At 45.3% G+C, this 23,613-nt stretch overlaps 1 protein-coding gene and 1 non-coding gene across 2 annotated transcripts in view; both read right to left on the bottom strand.

Annotated features, from left to right (window-relative positions):
- The window catches only part of FAM117A (family with sequence similarity 117 member A), a 44,653-nt gene extending 32,636 nt beyond the window's left edge, over positions 1–12,017 (bottom strand). The window contains exon 1 of the mRNA XM_036836345.1: positions 11,774–12,017. Within this exon, the coding sequence (XP_036692240.1) occupies positions 11,774–11,969 (196 nt within the window). The 5' untranslated portion in view covers positions 11,970–12,017. The remainder of the gene's footprint in view (positions 1–11,773) is intronic.
- LOC118887612 lies at positions 2,967–3,073 on the bottom strand. Its single transcript, XR_005018086.1, has one exon. It is a non-coding gene; the product is annotated as a U6 spliceosomal RNA (small nuclear RNA).
- Positions 12,018–23,613: the final 11,596 nt, after the last annotated feature.

Raw genomic sequence — 23,613 nt, 5'->3', positions numbered from 1 at the left:
TACACAGAACATCCATATGCCCTCTACCCAGATTTGCCTATTGTTAAACATTTGCCCCGTTTGCTTTACCATTTGCTTTCTTTCGCATGCACTTTTCCTCACATACACACTCATACACATGCTCTCCCCTACATTCACACCCGGCACCCACACATTCACACTCAAGACACACACACAGGCGCTCACATCCAGATACACACACATACTGTCCTTTGTTGGGTTTTGTGTGGTGGTCTGTCTGTAAACAACCAGGAGGGACAGGAGAGTGGGAGGTTCGAGGCGAAAAGAAAGCAAGGGGGCCGTGCTACTTGGTGATGGGTCCACAGCCCTGCTCCCCGCTCCCTGCCTCCAATGCAAACAGCAAGCCCTCGAGTGTTCCGGTTTAGAGATGAATGAGTACACGGACAGGGACCAGGAGAAGTACTTGTTACATAAGGTAGTTGGTCACTCTTTTCCTCCGAACGAGAAAAACCACAAAAAACAACAACAAAAGCATTTATATGAAGCATGGAAATAGCTTTATTATGTAGAATCATTTTTATAATATTTGTTATAATGGGGCTTTACCTTATGCAGTTGGGAAATAACTGGGAAAGGAAGGTTCCACATAAGCATATGGTTATTAGAACATTCAAGAATTCTATACGAAATCTGGTTTTGTAAGAGAAATAAGGAGGGCTTCCCTGGTGGCGCAGTGGTTAAGAGTCCGCCTGCCAGTGCAGGGGACACGGTTCGAGCCCTGGTCTGGGAAGATCCCACATGCCGCAGAGCAGCTAAGCCCGTGCGCCACAACTACTGAGCCTGCGCTCTAGGGCCTGCAAGCCACAACTACTGAGCCTGAGTGCCACAACTACTGAAGCCTGCACGCCTAGAGCCCGTGCTCCACAACAAGAGAAGCCACTGCAATGAGAAGCCCGTGCACTGCAACAAAGAGTAGCCCCTGCTCACCACAACTAGAGAAAGCCCGTGCACAACAACGAAGACCCAACACAGCCAAAAATAATAAATTAATTAAATAAATAAATTTAAAAAAAAAAAAGAGAAATAAGGAGGTAAAAGCTGCCCATAACCCTCTCTATGAAACAGGTCAGGCAGTTCTCCATGACACCACGTCCCTAGTTGGAGCTTTCTCCTGAGTTCAAGTCCCTTCTGGTCCCCTTAGTGGGCACACACGTGTCTCATAAAGGCACTATCACGTATCACAACGACTCCACTCCCAGTTAACCTAAAGCTAGGAGAGGGAGACACGCCCAGGCAGAGCATGGCAGGCGTGGGGGAGGTCTGCACCAGCCGTCCCCTACATGGAGGACTAAAGTGTCACCTATGACACAATGCCACCTGCACCTAGCCCCCCCACCACAGAAATGCACCACCCACATTTACTCCTGAGTGCTTTTGGGGGGTTCCACATAGTCACACATAAGAAAGACACCCTTTCCTGTAAGCTCCATCTTAAGAGTATCTCCCTGACATGGCCCCAAGCTCAGTAACCATGACCATGACCCCACCGAGGCAGGAAAACCCTGCCTCCTGGGCCCTAGCTGTCCCTGGTTAGCTTCTCATTCCACGTGAAAATTGCGTATCTCCCACCAGTTGGAAACACTCAAAAGCTGCCACCACATCACACATATAATGTAATAACCATCACCCTCCAGTCAGCTGCACCAAGTGGATAGTTACTTATGGGGTGCTGAAGGAACAAACAGACTTCTCTGCAGCCCATTTTCCTCTCCAATTCTCTTCTGGTCAGTTAAACAAACGAAGTTTTGCTCCTGGAATACAGGTATATAAGCAGAAGGGAAATAGGCCGGGTGTGTGCTGGGCAGGCAGCAGAGGATGCCAGCCTGGGGGGAAATTCCCCACGGACTCTCCACACATAGGTGGGAAGAGCCCTGGATCAGGAGCAAAAGGGCTTTACTAGTCACATGGTCTTGGGCAAGTCACTTCCTCTCGGGGCCTCAGTTTCCTTATCTGCAAAAACAAGCAAATGCCACCTGCACCTGCAGGACTGTGGCAAGGTTGAATGAGAAACGTTCCAGGGTACGGACTGCGAGCAACAAAGAGCTAAACATGCAGAACGCGTTGTCAAAACTAACACTATCCATACTCTCAGCTTCCCTGAAACATGCAGATGAATTTTGGGGCCTTCCAGGGTTGGGATCCACAGACTCTTTCTTTCCACAGAAGCAGCTGCTTTAGCCTTCTCCTGTGAACACAAAACTCCCCAGGATTACGGTTCTAATGAGAAAGAGTCCAGGTGCTGCCTTCAGCATTAAGATGTGCACATACCACATGGATAGCCTCACACGGGCCTCCTCTCCCCAACTTCGAAATCCAGACGACATGATATTGTGAAAGCTCTCTGGTTGCATCCCCTCTGTCATGCCAAATGCTATCCACTCCATCCTCAACTCCAATTTGTGTGTCATATCTGATGGGCATGAGTTACAAAGACAATCCCCAAATAGGGGCTGGGCGTCAGGTTCTCAGCCAGCTTGCAGGTGTAGGGCAGGGAGCGCACGTGTTATCAGCCGCGGTTCTCTCAAAGCCGTGTGGGCGATCAAACACACATAGAGCACAGAAAACTCTTAAAGGGAAGGCAGTGTGGCAGGTGGGGGAGAGAAGGGGGGAGGAGGGAAGAGAAGCTGCCTTTCTTTCCTTGCAATCACATTTTCATTCTGTTCAAAGTTACCCACAGCTGAGCAGGTTTATAAAACCATTTTTTTTTTAAATCAGTCAATTTTATACACGTCACTTTATACATGTCAATCCCAATCGCCCAATGCAGCACACCACCATCCCCACCCCACCGCAGTTTTCCCCCCTTGGTGTCCATACGTTTGTTCTCTACATCTGTGTCTCAACTTCTGCCCTGCAACCCGGTTCATCTGTACCATTTTTCTAGGTTCCACATACATGCGTTAATATACGATATTTGTTTTTCTCTTTCTGACTTACTTCACTCTAAAAATATGGAACGCTTCACGAATTTGCGTGTCATCCTTGCGCAGGGGCCATGCTAATCTTCTCTGTATCGTTCCAATTTTAGTATATGTGCTGCCGAAGCGAGCACTATAAAACCATTTTGACTCAGCCACCAGGCCCGTGCTTGGCAGGGGAACACAGGCTCCATTGGATGACAGTGTAGGTATCAGGGCTTGGGGAATGACAGTGAGCATCTCTTTCCAGCATTTCCCCCATTTGGTGGGGAAAAGAGAAGGAGAATCAGCAGTGCTTCATATAAAGGACGGTGCCTGGCTTGGGAGGGGGGCTTCCTGCCTGATCATACCTCTAAGACCACCCTAAAGCCAATAGGCAATTCTGCTTCCTAGCCCAGAAAAGCTGCTAATTCAGATTTTGTTTTCCTGCTTTCCTTTGCTATACATTATAGCACTACTAGGAATTTGGTGCAAATCTACCTGGAGTGAAAGAACATCCCGCATTCATCTGTCTCCTTGGCCTCTCACCCATATCCACATATAAGCCTAAAGCCAGGTCTTCTGGCTCTTTTACAAAATCACAACAAAATCCTAAACATTGGCTGTTTCCATGGATCAACCTGGTAACTAACGGCCCAAGCTCACACTCTGGCTTTAAGTGTGTGGGGAACAGAACCTACAGGCCTAGCGAAGACATCCATGGAAATGCCACGTCTTTGCCACCAGCTGGGCTTCAAGCCCAATGACCAGGATGAATGGGAGACCAGTGAATTGAAGAAAGAACACTAACACTTCGGGCGGGGTGGGGGGGCCTTGTAAGTAGCTAAAGAGAGGTATTATAAAGGGGGCACAGAGTGTGGGGGCCACAAGTGGAAAAAACCATTTCAAATGAGCCTGGGGAAGTGTGGTTCACTCTCCCCACCCCTGCTGCCTTTCCAGCAACTCCATCCAACAAGCATTTATTGAGCACAACAATCCCCATCTGCCCTGGCCCTCCCTCTGCAAAAGCACTCAAATCTGTTCAAGCTGCAGGGTGAGTTCCATTGCACTTGAACTTGAAACATGAGGTGCCTACCTTTTAAAAAGGCAGGCACACGATTTCCAGCATGGGGCAGAAGGGACTAAAGAGATTTGAGAAAGTTAAAGAACACAGCTGACCAAACAAGGACACACCAGTGCCACTTTCAAAAGGGAAGGGACAGGGCTTCCCTGGTGGTGCAGTGGTTGAGAATCTGCCTGCCAATGCAGAGGACACGGGTTCGAGCCCTGGTCTGGGAAGATCCCACATGCCGTGGAGCAACTGGGCCCGTGAGCCACAACTACTGAGCCTGCGCATCTGGAGCCTGTGCTCCGCAGCAAGAGAGGCCCTGATAGTGAGAGGCCCGTGCACCGCAATGAAGAGTGGCCCCCGCTCGCCACAACTAGAGAAAGTCCCTCGCACAGAAACGAAGACCCAACACAACTAAAAGTAAATAAATAAATTAATTTAAAAAAAAAAAAAAAAAGGAAAGGGAGAGAGTAAAGATTTAATTTAATGGTAGGGAGAATAATATACTGGCCAATTAAAAAAAAAAAGCCTACTAGAGACATCTCAGTAATTCTCTAATTAACCCTAACTAACACTGAATATTCCTTCATTCTATACCTCCTCCAGCTTGAATTTATCTTTTATTCACTGGCGCACGTGTTAGTAATTTGCTTTTAGAGTTGTATGTTTAATCCTACCTTTGCCTCTTGAGGAGGTTAGACCTCCACGCTCTCCTGCATGTTTTCATTTAGGATCAGATGATGAGGGATGCAAGCGGCAGAGCAGGTGGTAATCTAGACCTACGCTCGTTAACAAAGCTCCCCCCGGAAAAGCCACCCACCATTTACAAGATAGGGAGTACAGGGTCAGAGAAGAGGCACCCCAAACATCACTCTGCCTGCCAAATACTGCCCAACTCTAAGAAGCCACATTCAGGCAGGCTCTGAGAGAAAACTCCCCCACCCCTGAAGCCTGCTGCTTCAGATCGACCAAAGCCCCCGGAGGAGTTTTCCCAGGCCTCCCCCAACCTCCCCCCTTTTAGAACGTGCAGGCAGAGCTGAGCCCAAGGCACTCGCCACCCCTGGTGTCAGCTGTCTGGGGCTCAAGAGCAGGGCAGGTTAAGTGTCTGCACACAGTCCAGACTTCAGTTCCAGGTTCCCCAGGGGCTGGAGTTGTAAGTTTTTCTATTATGAAATACTTTGATAGCATTCTTTTAAGTTCGTTGAAGCCACCCTTGATTGGCTGTGGTGCTCCCACACAGTAAAATTCGATTGAGGCGTACTCGGGGCCTAAGAATAAACATTTAAATGACTCCAAGCTGGGCATTCAGCTTTGTAGTGACCCTGAGGAAAAGCGTGGAGGAGAAAACAAAGTGCCAGGAAGAGTTTTCAAAACCAGGAGGTTCACTGAGGACCATGAGCTTGAAGCCTGGGTGAGAGCAGCCAGCTGTGCAGAGCTTCCCACCAGACAGCTGTTCCCAAGAACAAGAGCCCCTTCACAAGCTCCACACAACTGGAGAGGAACTGGAAAACAGATAATTTACAGCTTCGAATATAATCCAAAACTCTTTTCTCTCTGAGATCAGGATTTGTTTTGGACCCAACAATGTGACTAGATTTGGCTAATGTTTGGTTAATTCATAAACCAGCAAACCAAATAATGGAGCCCTCTGTGAAGACTCAACTCAGGCAGAGGTGGAAAGTTGACCAGATTCCCCACTCATCTTTTCTTTGCTTCCACTCTTCCCTGCTCCCTCTTCTATCCATCTCAGAGGGAGATAAAACTTACTGACTCACGAAGACACAGTCCAGTCTCACTAAACTAACTTGCTGGTGGTCACCCACCTTCACTCTGAAACGGGAAGGAAACACAAGGTTTTCCCTTCCAGTCCTTTCAAAGGGCTCCAAGCTGCCTGTGGAATAAAAGTAAGCCCAGGTAAGTCTAGTAAAGCATTTGAGCTAGTGTCATATAGCATTTGATATATATGATAGTGTCAGTAAGAACTCAAAAACCAGACCTGCCCCCAGAATATGTCACACCCTAAAGTCTGAATCCTTTGGCACCAAGGCTCTATGTGAGAGCTGTAAGAATCCAGAGGATGATGCTCCATTAAGATCCAAGGAACAGGGATTCCCTGGTGGCACAGTGGTTAAGAATCCACCTGCCAATGCAGGGGACACGGGTTCGAGCTCTGGTCTGGGAAGATCCACATGCCACGGAGCAACTAAGCCTGTGTGCCACAACTACTGAGCCTGTGCTCTAGAGCCCGCGAGCCACAACTACTGAGCCCACATGCCACAACTACTGAGCCCGTGTGCCACAACTACTGAAGCCCACATGCCTAGAGCCCATGCTCCGTAACGAGAAGCCACCGCAATGAAAAGCCTGCGCACTGCAACGAAGAGTAGCTCGCCACTACAGAAAAGCCTGCGTGCAGCAAGGAAGACCCAACACAGCCAAAAATAAAATAAATAAATTTTTTTAAAAAGAGCCAAGGAATAGTGTTGCCTTGGTGCCCATCACATCATTCATTATAAACTAGCAGAAAATGCAGGTAAAGTGTTCTCTGGCTATTAAAGCCCACCAACCACTTTGGCAACGCTCATATTGCCACCACAACTATGAAAATTTTGCAATCCTGCCTGAAATTTTCTAGAGGACAATCTACATCTGGAACCAGAGAGAACAATGTCGTCTTACCGCCACACCCCACTGTTGTTCTCAGCCCTTCTCCACTGACCTCAAATGGTTTAAAAAATCCTCGCTCTATGTGACCTAAGTGGAGAGCGTCCATATGTATAATCCTTTACTGTCCAAAATACTGAAGAACACATGGACGCACTCTCCTTTGGGTACCAAAAGGATAAAGTAGTTAGGCACCTTAGCCCCCAGTTTCAAGGGTGCCATCATTGGTGATAACATTTAAGAGTCAGATATTTCAGCAGTGCATTTTGCTGACCACGTGCCTAGTGCTAGCAAAGCTGTCAAAAGCAAGCTAGCAGTGTCAGGCTGGCAAGTGCCTGGTGTTTAATGCCTCCCAAACAGAAGCTGCCTCAATCACAGGTTTTCAAAGCACAGTTGTAGCTCTTAAAGGATTTTAACTGCAGCCCCAAGCTTCATTATAGCAAGATGGCTCCGTGGCATAGAAAAGTTACACTCTATTCTAATCTCCAGGCTGTTTCAAACCAAGGACCATGGTTTGATGAGGGCTTCGTCTCAGGGTTTCTAATAAGTAACCTCCTTTATGTGGTTCCATACCTCTCTAAACACCCATCCCCCTCTAAACACCCATCCCCTAAGGACTAAATTTACAAAAGCACTGCAAGGAAAGGAGTTTAATAATTACCAATAGCATTTAATAACAATGCTGCTTTACATTCACTGAGACAACTCTCCTGGAGAACCTAATGGACATTTGAAATAAACCCTTCCTATGTCCCTGTGAGGAAGTCAGTATTTGAGGGCAGCCATGACTACCACCAGCTCTCAATGATCTGTTCAGAAAAATAAAAGGTAAGGAGAAAAATCCAAAACCGGAGATAAGCCTAAAGTAATTTCCATCTGATTTTGAAATGTGTTCACTGCAGTTGTGGGTTGTTAGATTTGGAAGGAGGGTAAGAGGGGAGGAGATGCAAATTTGCCTAACAGTTAAGCTTTCATGTAAATCCAAACTAGTTTATATCTACCGAACACATGTCACCTGACAAGGGTGGGGGTGGGCAGCATGGATTCACATGTGCTGATCTTCTATAAAGATTGAGAACTGACTGGAAGCTGATGATCCCCCTTTCTTTTTCCCTAAAATATGAGTAGGGATACAGGCTTCTTAGTTTTCTTTACCCCCTTAGGATTTTCTGCAGAGGTGTATACTACACACATTTGAAGCTCATCTTTTTAATAGGACTATTGGTCAGGAACATTGTTGAAGACAAGGAGTAGGCCAATTTTTTTCTGAAAAGTGTCATGTAGTAAATATTTTAGGTTTTGTGGGCTATTCCGTCTCTATCACAACTACTCAACTCTGTCATTGTGTACAACTACTCAAATTCTGTCAGTGTGCAAAAGCAGCCACAGTCAATACCTAAATGAAGGAGCATGGCTCCGTGCGTTCCAATAAACCTTTAATTTACGAAAACAGGCAGAGGCTTGGATTTGGTCTGCAGGCCATAATGCCAAACCCCGGTTTAAGAAGAGTCTGGGGCTTCCCTGGTGGCGCAGTGGTTGAGACTCTGCCTGCCAATGCAGGGGACACGGGTTCGAGCCCTGGTCTGGGACGATCCCACATGCCGCGGAGCAACTGGGCCCGTGAGCCACAATTACTGAGCCTGCGCGTCTGGAGCCCGTGCTCCGCAAGAACAGAGGCTGCGATAGTGAGAGGCCCGTGCACCGCGATGAAGAGTGGCCCCCGCTCGCCACAACTGGAGAAAGCCCTCGCACAGAAGCGAAGACCCAACACAGCCATAAATAAATAAAAATTAAAAAAAAAAAAAAAAAAAAGAAGAGTCTGGTGGGCAGCGGAGGTTCAGAGGCAGCACTGGGCTCCCCCAGCACCCAGCTGGCCAGTGGGGCTGGTCCACTAGAGAAGAATTTGCAAAGCTGTATTGAACATTAGCTTCTGGACATGGATATGGAGACACTGAACAGGATAGGTAAGACTGGAACCCAGAACAATTCACCTCCTAGCTCCGTTTCGTCCATCATCAGTGGTCCTGGAAGAACATAAAAGTCAGCAGCCTCCAATTGACTAAAGACCTAAACGAGAATTTAATTAAAGGGGAAATTGCAGTAAGAAATTTATCCTGGGTTTCTGTTACCCACTAGTAGTTCTTAGCTTCTTAGAGTTGACCTTCATTTTTCTCTCCACTCTCTTCTATCTTCCACACCCCTCGCCCAGGCTTGTAAAAATGAAGCCATTCCTCACTTTGTGAAGACATCCCTTACGGATGAATGGCCACAGAAGGTAAATCCTGCTCTTTACACCATAACCCTTCTTTTTTTTAAACAACATCTAATATACCTAGTCAAGAACACAACAGGGTGTGTGGTGGAGAGATAACTGCACAACCCTGAGCACTACGTCACTTTGAGATGGGAAACAGAAACAGTGACGACACTTAATTGTTCCTGAAACTGTCTCAGCTCACATGCTTTTTTAAACAGTTGGGTTTCAGAGCCCTGTTTAGAAAGCTCATTTTAAAAGATGAGCGAATAAAAGTGCAAGGGGAGGCCCTGAAATTCTGAAACCTGCAGTACTGGTTTCAGACCAATATGGGTTTGCTCTTTGAAGCCTGAAAAGGCAATGGGCTCTGGCCAACAGTGCTCTCACCTTGGCTGAGTGGAGAGAATAACAACAATATAAGCAGCAGCAAACACTTCAGAGCACCTTCTACTTGCCAGGCACTGTTCTAAGCACTTTATAGCTACTGACTCATTTGATTCTTATGATGTAGATATTATTATTCACACTTTACAGATGAGGATATTGAGGCACAGAAGTTAGTTAACTTCCTCCAAGCCACACAGCTAGTAAAAGGTAGAACCTGGATTCGACACCCAGGTAACTCTGGCACGCAAAGCCATTCTCTTAAGGGTTTATGACTGCAAGGCTTTTACTTCTATCACATATATCCTACGGGCCCAGAGGAAACCACTTCTGCCACTTCTCAAGGCCGAGGAATGGAAACAATCTGAACACACATAAAGGTAAAAGTTAACATTCAGAAGACCTGATGTGCTCCCAAACCAAAGGCCAGGAACACTTCCTTAATGTCTGGCCACAAAGAACTCCACAGGCTCAGGCCACTCTTTCCTCCTCCTGTCTTTCCTCTCTCCTGCCTCACTGAAAACTATAGATAATCCCACTACAGACCAGGTAAGTGCCTTATTAGTGCCTCTGGGATACTAATAGGTGGAGAAACAATCCATCAGCCCAATCCATAAGCAAGAGATCACCCAATCTGCCTTAAATCACCCAACAAATTGTGCAGAGCTCTAGCTTCCTATGTTTTTACCAGTATCTTAGGGTCCCTGGCCCTAAAAAAGGAACAGGCCATGTGAAGAACCCAGTCATCCAAAGCTACACTCTTCTTTCCACAGCATCCACCAGTGTTTGTCCTTTAAATATTAGTTCTATAGTAGACACAAAATAACTGCTCTTAAAATATGACTGCTAATAGATTTCCAGCTAATACACAGGCAGGCTTTCTGTTGATTTCTACTAAAAGCAACTAAGGTTCAGGTGCTTGCCGTTCTACTAACTTCCCTGGACTCAAAGGAAGCACAAACAAAACCAACAGGTTTGTAGTCTTCTGGTTTGCTTTACAGCAGTTCACGATAGGCATGAGTTTATCTGGGCATTGCCCTGCTCTACAGATTCTAGGCATACTTTTACTAGTTGGTTACCATCTTGCTACCAGATTTAACCAAGTTTCTGCGTTCCAAGATGCAATGCTAACATTTACAGTGAAGTCCAGACAGACTTGGATTTTCTACTTCAGAGACCCTCTTAATCCCATTCCTACCTAGGAAGGCACCGTAGCAGCTATACTTTCAGGAGGGGGTGTGCTGAAACTAAGTTTAGTAATCACAAAAAGCTCAAGAAACTCTGGTTTAGAGAATGTTGTCATTAACCATCAGATGGCAGGGACCATGACTTTTGTACATTTGGTAGATCCTGAGGCTTTGGAAGTGTGCAGTCATCTTTTCACATTTGGTGTGAATCAAATGCAAGTCTCACTTTCTACTTCTTGCCAATCTCCTCATGCAAGTAGGTTCCTTTTCCCATTCCTAACTGCCTGCATTTGCAGGGGATCCATTACAACTTTGAGTGTGAAAGCAAGATTAAGCTTGCTCTTCCCTAGTTTCCCCATATCCACCACATTATTAAGCTGCTATTAAGACATCTTTTTGGTGCTGTTCAGAAAGTGGGGGTATTTGCCACAATGTACTCGATTGCAGCCCTCACCCCACTGCCACGTTGACTGACATGCCCAGGACAAAACAGCCTTGGTGGGGGGAGGAGGGAAAGGCAGGGGGCAAACTACTCAGGTTCTACACACACACACACACACACACACACACACACACAATGGTTGGAAGCCATATTAAGCAGGTCAGTGATCTGGGAACATACAACTTCTGGGCCAACCAAGAGGAATGTAGGGAATAGGAACGGAGCGTTTGTACGGTAGTAAAAGCCATTAAACTAACTTATTCCAACGGCTCAGAAGAAATCAGCTCCAGGAGGTGGCAGAAAGGGAAAGCCACGTGAAGTGGTGGGAAAAGGAACTCTAGAGCTGCACAACGGGATGCTGGTGCCAAACTCAAGTTGGAGAACTAACACATAGCTCCACGGGGCTCTCCTCCATGCCCCTCCCCCTTCCCGTGCAGACATCCAGCGCCCACCGGCTCCTCGCTCCAGCTCAAACCCTGCGTAGGGCGCCCCCATCACGCGCCACTCACTCCTTCCTCACACCTCGCTGCCACCCCTGCATCTTCCACTCACCCCCACACGACACCTCTGCCCACTTTTCGGTTACGCCCCCAAAGCCAGCCTCCATCTGCCAGGTTCCTTCCCTCACCTCTCGGCCCCGACTCCTTGCACAGTCTGTCCCGGCGGTGCACTCCGCGTTCACGACTCCTCGCTCTCGCTCCTTCCGTCCTCGCAGACTTTGCGCGACCCCCTTGCTCTTCCTTCGCCCCATCCACTTCCCCCTCACACTTCTCCCCATACCCCTCCCCCCGTCACGCGCCCCCCTCCCCCAACGGCTCCCCTCGCCCCCCCGCACCCACTCCAGGCCCGACTCACCTGCGCGGCCACCCCCGTCCCGGCGCTGGTGCGGTTGCTGCAGCTGGAAGGGGACGGTGGCCCTGAGCGGCTGCAGCCCAGCCCGGGGGGAGCCGGCGGGGGCTGGGGGAGAGCAGCCCCGCCGGAGCCCCCCGGCCCCTCCGCGCCCCGGCCCCCAGGCACCTCCGCCTCTGCCGCCCACTGCGGCCCCCGCCATCGCACGCCCGCCCAACTGCCGGGCTGCCTCGGCCCCACAGCGAGCCCCACACAGCCCCCCAACCCCCGCTGCTGCTGCTTATCTGCCCTAGGAGGCGGACACCGGCCCCCCTCAGCCCAGAGCCCTCATTGGCCTACGGATCCCCAGACCCCTCCTCCCAACCAATCCTCGGCTTGCTCTTCCCATACCAGAGGATGATTGGTCGATATGCCTAGCGATCCAACCCAAGACCCCACCTCCACCCCACCCCTGCCTGCTGTCCCACGTCCGAGGGTCCGCTGATTGGTCCGTCCGGAAGAGGGCTGGTTTTCCGGCGCCGCCAATGAGAAGACGCAGAAAAGGGGAGCGTCACACCCAGTCCCAGGTAGTATGCAAATACGATATCACGTGACGTCAGGCTAAGCGGGGGCGGGGCCGGGTGTAAAATGGAATCAAGCAGTAGTGAAATCATTATGGGGGGCAGGGAGGAGTGTCAGACTTTAAGCAGTTGAGTCCCGGCAAGTATGGAGAAACCAATAACTTCAAAAATCATTACTTTTGGTTTAACCTAAAAACATTAGTTTTGAATCCTCATAGGATCTCAACGCTGCTTGCAAGCTCCAAAGTAAGTTTCTACAAATTAATGCAAAGTTTGCATAACATTTGCATGCGATTTGCATTATATCCGTGAACTTAATGGCTACTGTGCCTCACGTGACACCACATTTGTCTTTCTTCACATTTCCAAGTCCTTACTTGGTGTTGGTCCAACCTAAAAAAAAGCAGCTGCTAGCCTGTAAATTAAATTGAGACTGAAAAGGAGCAGAGTCGTCCATTCCAAGTCTAGCTCAGCAGAGTGGAAGGAACAAAGTGACTGAGAAAGTTGACCAAATTTGCACAGTGACTCCATAAGCAAATCCTGGTCTTCCCAGTTCAATGCTCTCTGACCTACAAGTCAAAATGAGACTGGACGGTCCCCAAAAAGAATGCACGCAGTTGTGAAAATCATATGCTATAATATACATGACGAGATTTGGGGAAGAAAAGAGCGCTTAAGTTACTATTTAAAATTATTACTCTTCAAAAGAAAAAATTGTTACTCGTGGTATTCATTAACCATTTTGTTCTCTTATATGGAAAAAGTGAAAGGCAATCAACCCTGGATTGTCTGTGATAAGGGACCATCCAAATAATTAGATAATTCCCTCCAGGTTTATATTTAGCCATGATATCTATTTTTGATCTTGCTACAGATTTATCTTTCTATTTCTGTTTTTGCCCGGCTTAATGTTAAAATGAAGGTATTCCCTGAAGCCATACTAACTAATCAGAGAAAAGTAGGTAATCTGGGACCGTGCTGCAAGGCAAGGAGAGGTCATTCTTGGGATTAAATATTGAAAGCAGAAAATACCCAAAGTGGAAATTCATGAACTGGATGAATATTAAAATCAGCCTATGTACAGAGAACACATTGAGGCAATGCAACGTCCTAAAGAAAGGTTTTCTTTGCAAAGAGTATATCCTTGCAGATTTGAAAAATTTACTTTGAGGTCTGACATTTGAAATCTTTTTTACTGACAGGGAGATGCTGTACTCCTTTTCCATGAAGAGGACAACTTTACCAAAGGCAGATAGAAATGAACAAAAATTGATGAACTGATAAAAATTCAGTCTTTATAAACTTAACTCAGTTTTTAAAAAAATATCTTGCAATTTATAACATTCCTCAATTCCGATTAGTTCAAAGTCTTCATATACTTTTTTTTTTTAAATCCCCAAGACAATCTGGAAAAAGAAAACCATGGATTCTTATTATGGTGCAAGTAGAGAAACTGAGGCCCAAAAAGGTGAATATTTTTGATTCCTAGCTCAGATCTCTATCAGATCTTATTGCACCACCCTGCCTCACATCTTCATTAATAAAATCAGTATTAGTAGCTGATAACATTCAGTGAGTTCCTTTCTCCATGCCAGGTATATATTAAGCATCGTGCATACATTATCTCATTTGATTCTCATCATGATACCTATGAGATGGGTATTATCTCCTCTTCATTGAGGCTTCAGAAAGAAGCAAGATTACTTACTGCCCAAGGTTACTCAGGCAGCCTGACTCCAGAGATGAACTCCTAATCTCTATTCTTTTAAAACTTTCTTATGAACATAGAAGGATTACTATGTATATTTTACATAAAGAGTCTCCAAAGATGCAATTTGGCTGAGATGTTAAAATTAACTCTTGTCTAGTACTCCACAGCTTTCACGTACATCATCTCATTTAATTTTCACAATAGGCATGTAATAGGTAGAATATTACCAGACAAAGATACTACAAAAAAAGAAAATTACAGACCAATATCACTGATGAATATGGATGCAAAAATCCTCAACAAAATACTAGCAAACAGAATCCAACAACACATTAAAAGGATCATACACCATGATCAAGTGGGATTTATCCCAGGGATGCAAGGATTCTTCAATATATGCAAATCAATCAGTGTGATACACCATATTAACAAATTGAAGTAGAAAAACCATATGATCATCTCAATAGATGCAGAAAAAGCTTTTGACAAAATTCAACACCGATTTATGATAAAAACTCTCTGGAAAGTGGGCATAGAGGGAAACTACCTCAACATAATAAAGGCCATATATGACAAACCCACAGCAAACAACATTCTCAATGGTGAAAAACTGAAAGCATTTCCTCTAAGATCAGGAACAAGACGAGGATGTCCACTCTCACCACTGTTATTCAACATAGTTTTGGAAGTCCTAGCCACGGCAATCAGAGAAGAAAAAGAAATAAAAGGAATACAGATCGGAAAAGAAGAAGTAAAACTGTCACTGTTTGCAGATGACATGATACTATACATAGAGAATCCTAAAGATGCCACCAGAAAACTACTAGAGCTAATCAATGATTTTGGTGAAGTTGCAGGATACAAAATTAATGCACAGAAATCTCTTGCATTCCTATACACTAATGATGAAAAATCTGAAAGAGAAATTAAGGAAACACTCCCATTTACCACTGCAACAAAAAGAATAAAATACCTAGGAATAAACCTACCTAGGGAGACAAAAGACTTGTATTCAGAAAACTATAAGACACTGATGAAAGAAATTAAAGATGATACCAACAGATGGAGAGATATACCATGTTCTTGGATTGGAAGAATCAATATCGTGAAAATGACTATACTACCCAAAGCAATCTACAGATTCAATGCAATCCCTATCAAATTAACAATGGCATTTTTTACGGAGCTAGAACAAATCATCTTAAAATTTGTATGGAGACAAAAAAGACGCTGAATAGCCAAAGCAGTCTTGAGGGAAAAAAACGGAGCTGGAGGAATCAGACTCCCTGACTTCAGACTATACTACAAAGCTACAGTCATCAAGACAATATGGTACTGGCACAAAAACAAAAACATACATCAATGGAACAAGATAGAAAGCCCAGAGGTAAACCCATGCACTTATGGTCAACTAATCTATGACAAAGGAGGTAAGGATATACAATGGAGAAAAGACAGTCTCTTCAATAAGTGGTGCTGGGAAAACTGGACAGCTACATGTAAAATAATGAAATTAGAACACTCCCTAACACCATACACAAAAATAAACTCATGGATTAGAGACCTAAATGTAAGACCAGACACTATAAAACTCTTACAGGAAAACATAGGAAGAACACTCTTTGACATAAATCACAGCAAGATCTTTTTTGATCCACCTCCTAGAGTAATGGAAATAAAAACAAAAATAAACAAATGGGACCTAATGAAATTTCAAAGCTTTTGCACAGCAAAGGAAACCATAAATAAGATGAAAAGACAACCCTCAGAATGGGAGAAAATATTTGCAAATGAATCAACAGACAAAGGATTAATCTCCAAAATAAATAAACAGCTCATGCAGCTCAATATTAAAAAAAACAAACACCCAATCCAAAAATGGCAGAAGACCTAAATAGACATTTCTCCAAAGAAGACATACAGATGGCCAAGAAGCACATGAAAAGCTGCTCAACATCACTAATTATTAGAGAAATGCAAATCAAAACTACAAATGAGGTATCACCTCACACCAGTTAGAATGGGCTTCATCAGAAAATCTACAAAACAACAATGCTGGAGGGGTGTGGAGAAAGGGAACCCTCTTGCACTGTTGGTGAGAATATAAACTGATACAGCCACTATGGAGAACAATATGGAAGTTCCTTAAAAAACTGAAAATAGAATTACCATATGATCCAGCAATCCCACTACTGGGCATAGAGAAAACCACAATTCAAAAAGACACATGCATCCCAATGTTCATTGCAGCACTATTTACAATAGCCAGGTCATGGAAGCAACCTAAATGCCCATCAACAGACGAATAGATAAAGAAGATGTGGTACATACATACAATGGAATATTACTCAGCCATAAAAAGGAATGAAATTGGGTCATTTGTTGAGACATGGATGGATCTAGAGACTGTCATACAGAGTGTAGTAAGTCAGAAACAGAAAAACAAATATCGTATATTAACGCATATATGTGGAACCTAGAAAAATGGTACAGATGAACCAGTTTGCAGGGCAGAAATTGAGACACAGATGTAGAGAACAAACATATGGACACCAAGGGGGGAAAGCCGTGGGGGGGGGGGGGGGGTGGTGCTGTGATGAATTGGGCAATTGGGATTGACATGTATACACTGATGTGTATAAAATTGATGACTAATAAGAACCTGCTGTATAAAAAAATAAATTAAATTAAATTAAAAAAAATAGGTAGAATATTACATGTACAATAGGTAGAAAATGCAGATATTATTGTCCTTATTTTACAGAAGGCTAAGTCACAGAGGCTAGATGACTTGCCCAAGATTTTCCACTTAGTAAATGGCAGACCCAGGACTAACATCCTAGGTCTTTTGACTTCAGGTTCAAGTGCTTTTCCAACAAACACTCAATTTCTAGACCACTAACCTGCCTGAGAGCCAAAGTGTGAGCCAGCTAGTCTCTTGAAATCTGTTCTTACCTGACAACTTTGTGCATTTTAGGACCCAACATGTAAATTCTCAGGCAGTCTTAGAAGATGATGTGTGATTTTTATTGGTTGGGCCATACAGTGTGTGTTAGAGGTAAAAGGCCTGGAGTGAGGAATCTTGAAGTACTTTGGACAAATGGCTTCCTTTCTCTATGCCAGAATCAACTGTGCTTCATCAACCTCACAGAGCTGTTCTAAAGATAAAATGGCGGGACTTCCCTGGTGGCACAGTGATTAAGAATCCGCCTGCCGGGCTTCCCTGGTGGCGCAGTGGTTAAGAATCTGCCTGCCAATGCAGGGGACACGGGTTCGAGCCCTGGTCCAGGAAGATCCCACATGCCGCGGAGCAACTAAGCCTGTGCGCCACGACTACTGAGCCTGCGCTCTAGAGCCTGCGAGCCACAACTACTGAGCCCCTGAGCCACAACTACTGAAGCCCGCATGCCTAGAGCCCGTGCTCCGCAACAAGAGAAGCCACTGCAATGAGAAGCCCGCGCACTGCAAGGAAGAGTAGCCCCCACTCGCCACAACTAGAGAAAGCCTGCGCGCAGCAACAAAGACCCAACTCAGCCATAAATAAATAAATAAATAAATAAATAAATAAATAAATAAATAAGTTAAAAAAAAAAAAAGTCCACCTGCCAACGCAGGGGACATGGGTTCGAGCCCTGGTCCGGGAAGATCACACATGCCACGGAGCAACTAAGCCCGTGCACCACAACTACTGAGCCTGTGCTCTAGAGCCCACGAGCCACAACTACTGAGCCTGAGTGCCGCAACTATTGAAGCCCACGCGCCTAGAGCCCGTGCTCCACAAGAGAAGCCACCGCAATGAGAAGCCTGCACACCACAATGAAAAGCCCGCACACTGCAGTGAAGAGTAGCCCCTGCTCTCCGCAAATAGAAAAAGCCCGCGCGCAGCAACGAAGACCCAATGCAGCCAAATATAAATAAATAAATAAATTTATTTAAAAAAAAAAAGATAAAATGGCATATTATTGGACAGAGGCAATCTTCCCTTGGAGAGAAGGGTAATGTGGGTAGTCTCAAGGATATGGAGTTTAAATTTTTTTTTTTTAATTTTATTTTTATTTATTTATTTATTTACTTATGGCTGTGTTGGGTCTTCGTTTCTGTGCGAGGGCTTCCTCCAGTTGTGGCAAGCGGGGGCCATTCTTCATCGTGGTGCGCGGGCCTCTCACAATCGCAGCCTCTCTTGTTGCGGAGCACACGCTCCAGACGCGCAGGCTCAGTAATTGTGGCTCACGGGCCCAGTTGCTCCGTGGCATGTGGGATCTTCCCGGACCAGGGCTCGAACCCGTGTCCCCTGCACTGGCAGGCAGATTCTCAACCGCTGCGCCACCAGGGAAGCCCCTGGAGTTTAAATTTTATTCTAAAGCCGAAGTACCAGGAGTAGAGAGCCTGGACAGTTGAAGAAGAGTTGGTGGAGGTGGCACAGCTGAAGAATTGGATCTTCTGAATCCAGAGAGTCGTGGTCCTTCTTGATAAGCTGGCAAAAGACACTAAGTTGACCTAGCTGGAGGAATGCAAAGGCAGGCATGTAGAGGAGATCCCTGTCCTCTCCTTACCCAGGTATCATGCCCAACCAGCTGTCTCTTATTCCCTTCTCTATCACTGATAGCTTCTCCTGGCATGGGTATGATGGGAGGATAAAGTCCTCATCTGAAAATTAACCCCTGTCTGTTTCCTCCAATTAAAAAAGCCATGGCTTTGAGGAGGCTGCATGCTGCTAAGGGGAGATGTCTTGCCTTACAAAGCATCTTCTAGCTTGCAAGAAAACCTTTGTCACTGTCCCCCTATCATCTTTATCAACATAATTGTCACTAATTAATTCACTTGTCACAAATTTATTGAAATGACCACAACGTGCCAGACATAGAGCTAGGCACTAAGGAATGACAATAATGATCGGAGACATACTTCCTATTCTGGAGTTCACAGCCCAGCAGGCCTTGAAGCCTGTAAGCAGAAGTGGTCTAGATGCTGTTCTGATTGAGACATGAGCTGGGTCCTGCTTTCACGGAGGTCAGAGGCAGGCACTCAAAAACATCAAAAGTGGAGGATTACCTACACCAAGTATATCAATAAATTGTTTTTCATCTATGGGAGAATTACTTGCCTTAGAGGGTTCCAACAGCAAATGCTTAGTCCCTTGATCCCAGCCTGATCTTGGGATGTCCATAGCTGTCACAAATAAATGAGGACTCAAGGAACTGGAGTTATTTTTCCTACAAGTGTGAGTCAGAGATACAGCCCCTCCGCAAACAGTCCCTATAAGGCCTGGGGTCTTCAAAGCTGCAGAAGTCTGAGGGGACTACCAAGGATGAAAGGCTGAGGAGAATTCTGGAAGATCAGAGGATCCACAAGGAGGCCTTATCCTGCTGGCTACTGAATTAAGAGAAGGCTGGGGCTGTCATAGCCAAGAGCAGCTTTCCAGTTCTGAAGGCACTGTCCGGCCCTACTTCCAGGGCACCTTGACCCTCACCCTGTGCATTTATGCCATGATAACCAACAAGAATGGAAATTCTAAATCGCCATTTTTACCCTTCAGAATCTGATACTCAGTAGCACTTGTTCAGCAGGGACTAGAGAAGTCTTGACATTCCTTGGTACCTGGGGGACTATCTCTGAACTTCCTGGTAAATGTCTATGTACTTACGTCTTTGGCCCCTGGGTTCCAAAATGATAAAAATGAAAAATAAAATGACACAGACACACAGTGTCTGTTTCTGACCTACCTCCTTCCCTCAGCCTCTGTCTGAAATGTCAGGCCCAGTTCCTCAGGGAACGAGATCCTGAGGAAATGGGGTCAGAGCTAAAGGAGCAGAGCAGCCTGAGAGGGATTGGGAAGGAGTGTTGAGGGAACGAATGAGGTTATGGGAACAGAGTAGGGAGGGGGGCCTAGCCCTCAACCTCTCTCCCACTCTGGTGGCCCCCCTCTCCCTACATCCCTGCCCTATTACTCCCGAGGTAACCGTAGCCTGGATTTTGACCTTCGGTACTCTGACACACTTTGTCCCTTGCTGCGGCCCACCACTTTCTATCCTCTGCTTAGTTATCTCACTTGTTCGTTCTCCTTCTTTCAGACTGGGTGATGTTCACTCCTTAATTCTTCTTTTCCTCTCGGTGGGAATCAAATTTTCCTGTTAAACTGCAGCCTTTTAAAACTGAACCTTCCTCGTCCTTAACAACAAAGGATTTGTTGGATGTTTTAAAATAGGTAAAGGGTAAATGTGGGATCAGAGACATCAAAATTTTGGAATACAGGACCTAGTGGCGTTCCATGAAAAATACAAAGTAGATCTTTTTGGAAGAACTGGAAGAGACATTAGAGACTGTATATGATCCAGTCCCTTCATTTTACAAATGGAGAAGTGGGTGCTGAGACAAGGGAATGAATTGCCGGAGGCCACTTGGCAAATCAGAGGCAGGACAGGAGACCAGGGCTCCTGCATCCTGGTCAGTGTTGCCTCAAAACATAAATAAATAACTTCCAAAAGAATTTATATGGCGGGCTTCCCTGGTGGCGCAGTGGTTGAGAATCTGCCTGCTAATGCAGGGGACACGGGTTCGAGCCCTGGTCTGGGAAGATCCCACATGCCGCGGAGCAGCTGGGCCCGTGAGCCACAATTACTGAGCCTGCGTGTCTGGAGCCGGTGCTCCGCAACAAGAGAGGCCGCAATAGTGAGAGGCCCGCGCACAGAGATGAAGGGTGGCCCCCACTTGCCACAACTAGAGAAAGCCCTCGCACAGAAACGAAGACCCAACACAGCCATAAATTAAAAATAAATAAATAAATAAATAAATAAATAAATAAAAATTAAAAAAAAAAAAGAATTTATATGGCATACTATTCAGCAATAAAAAGGAATAAACTACTGATATATGCTACAATGTGGATGGACCTTAAAAAACATTATGCTAAGTAAAAGAAGCCAGATGCAAAAGACTACATATTGTATGATTCCATTTATATGAACTATCCAGAAAAGGCAAATTTATAGAGACAGAAAGCAGATCAGTGGTTGCCTAGGGCTAGGAGTAGAAGCAGGGATGACCTGCAAACAGGCACAATGGAACTTTTTGGGGTGATGGAAATGATCTAAAACTGGAATGTGGTGATGGTTGCACAACTCTATAAACTTAATAAAAATCATAGAATTATACATGTATAATAAGTGAATTTTATGGTATATAATTTATTCCTCAATCAATCTGTTTAAAAAAAAAAGGATTTAGATATGTTTATGGATGAGAGATCTATGATGTATGTCAGACCCTGCTAATCTTAAGGGAACATCTAATGAAAAAGATATACCTACCCCCATGATATCCATAAAAGTTCACTGTGAAAGACAGAAGAGTTGGTTCTTTGACCTATGAAATACCCAGGTTAGCATTCTTCATTTTTAAAAAGTGTCCTCCTGGGGCCTTCCCCGGCGGTCCAGTGGTTAAGACGCCGTGCTCCCACTGCAGGGGGCGCGGGTTCAATCCCTGGTCGGGGAGCTAGGGTCCCGCATGCCGTGTGGCACGGCCAAAAAAATAAAAAATAAAAAAAATAAAAATAAAAAATAAAAAAAATAAAAAGTGTCCTCCTCACTAAAATGTGTAAGTTTCCTGAGGAGAACAGGCGTGTCTTTGTCCTCAGGCTAATTACTACACCTAGCACTGTGACCAGCATGCAGATGGTGCTTCACAAAAAATGAATTAAAATAAACTTTAGTTCTGCTGTGTCATGTGATTATGGGTACCTCGAGGGACCATCTGGTTTCTAGAGCAGTACCTCGGTGGGAAGACTTTGCATCCCCTACACACTCCCAGGCCCCTCAGAGAGTAAAGTCTCTGGAGAGGAGATGCTGGTTGCATACATTCCCAGGAGACTGTATATAAACCAAAAGGCCTATTTGTTTCACCCCCTTTAGACCTCTCCTTTCTCTGCTATTGTTCCCATTTACCTTCTCCAGGTCAGCCTCAAAAATACAATGACCCCTGGAGCAAAGAAGCTACAATACCCTAAACATTCTTCATCTATTTCCACACCTAATCCTTTTCCCTTCCCCTCACACCATGCACCAAATCAGGAATCAAGTACCATGAAATCCAGTTCAAATATATTATAAATATAACAGAAGGGACAAGTGATGTGAAAGTTGGTCTGTAGTTTAATTTCCTTCAGTCCTAGGGCATAGGCTCAGAACTTGTTTTCAGAGCCAAGAATATTACCTAAAGGGCTTTTGTAATAGACAACTGCAAAATATCACCACAGATGTATCCTCAGTTTTATCTTCTGAGCTTGGATATGATATTCCCCCTCCCTCCCTGCAATTCCACCATCTTCATCACCAGCTTCAACTTCTAATCAGACCTCAGTTCCTTCTAGCATTCCTCAACTGACCCTGTGAGGCACTAATGATGCCCCCAGGACTTAAGTGTTCGGTTTTTAGCCCATTATTTTGTGCTACCTTATGGGTAGCTTCATAATTCCTCTTCAATCATTTTATATATGTTTGTCCTTTCTCGCCAATTCTGAGCAAAGGGACCCATTTGCTCTGTTATTTCTTGTCAGCTAGTAGTGCAAGCCACTACGTCCGGCGATGTTGAGGCAATGTTGGTTGTTTTTCCAACTAATGTTTCTGATCACTCCTGAAGGCTGAGGCTAAAAGCCCTGCAGGAACTTCCCTGCTGGTCCAGTGGTTAAGACTCCATGCTCCCAATGCACGGGGCCCGGGTTCGATCCCTGGTCAGGGAACTAGATCCCGCGTGCCACAACTCAAAGATCCTGCGTGCCACAACTAAGACCCAGCGCAGCCAAATACATAAATAAATAATAAATAAAGCAACACTATAAAAAAAAAATAAAAGCCCTGCAGACTAAAAGTAGGGAAGGCTCCAGGTTCTGTGAGGTCTAATACTTACATAATTTGGGGGTTCCTCTTTAGGTTAAATAGTAAAATAATTATAGGATTAGGGAGAAGGACTTGGAAGGGTTCTGTGCAAGTGAGGGCTCTGACTCTTAAGTTTCATTAGCTTCATTGTAAATCTGTTTCTGACTGAAAAAAATGAAGCCTGGTTACATCCCATCCAACTCTTCAGCCCTGATTGATCAGGCGCCTATTCCTGGCTTTTCCTGTGGATAACCTGTACCCAGCACACCTATTCCACAAGAAGGCTCTGGCTCAACAAAATGGCCTTGGGAGCCAAGTCTCTCTATTTAGTGAAAAAGTCCCAAAGGGCTGGATTAACACTCCTCCCACTTAGTAACTTGGAGGCACTTAGAATAATGCTCCTTTCAGAGCAGGTGATTTCTTGCTATGCATGGTGGAGGGTGAGGACCTTGTATCCAATTCTTCCTGGAAGACCCTGATGGCTCAAAGCCTCGAGGAGTTGTGTTGTTATGCAGCAGAAGGGCCTGGAATGTTCCAGTACATTCCACCAGTGGCCTCTGTGACCCCTGCTTCTATTCAACTTGGGCAAAGTCCTGGTAATCTACAAAGTAGCGTGTATTCTGCTGGGGTAGGAAGCAGCTTAGTCTTACTTCTTCCATGCCACTCTGATAGTATCATACAAGTTGGCACCTTTCTTGGAAGTCC

Source organism: Balaenoptera musculus, chromosome 20 (assembly GCF_009873245.2).
Source record: "Balaenoptera musculus isolate JJ_BM4_2016_0621 chromosome 20, mBalMus1.pri.v3, whole genome shotgun sequence".
Taxonomy (NCBI): domain Eukaryota; kingdom Metazoa; phylum Chordata; class Mammalia; order Artiodactyla; family Balaenopteridae; genus Balaenoptera; species Balaenoptera musculus.
This window is presented reverse-complemented; position numbering and strand designations above follow the sequence as displayed.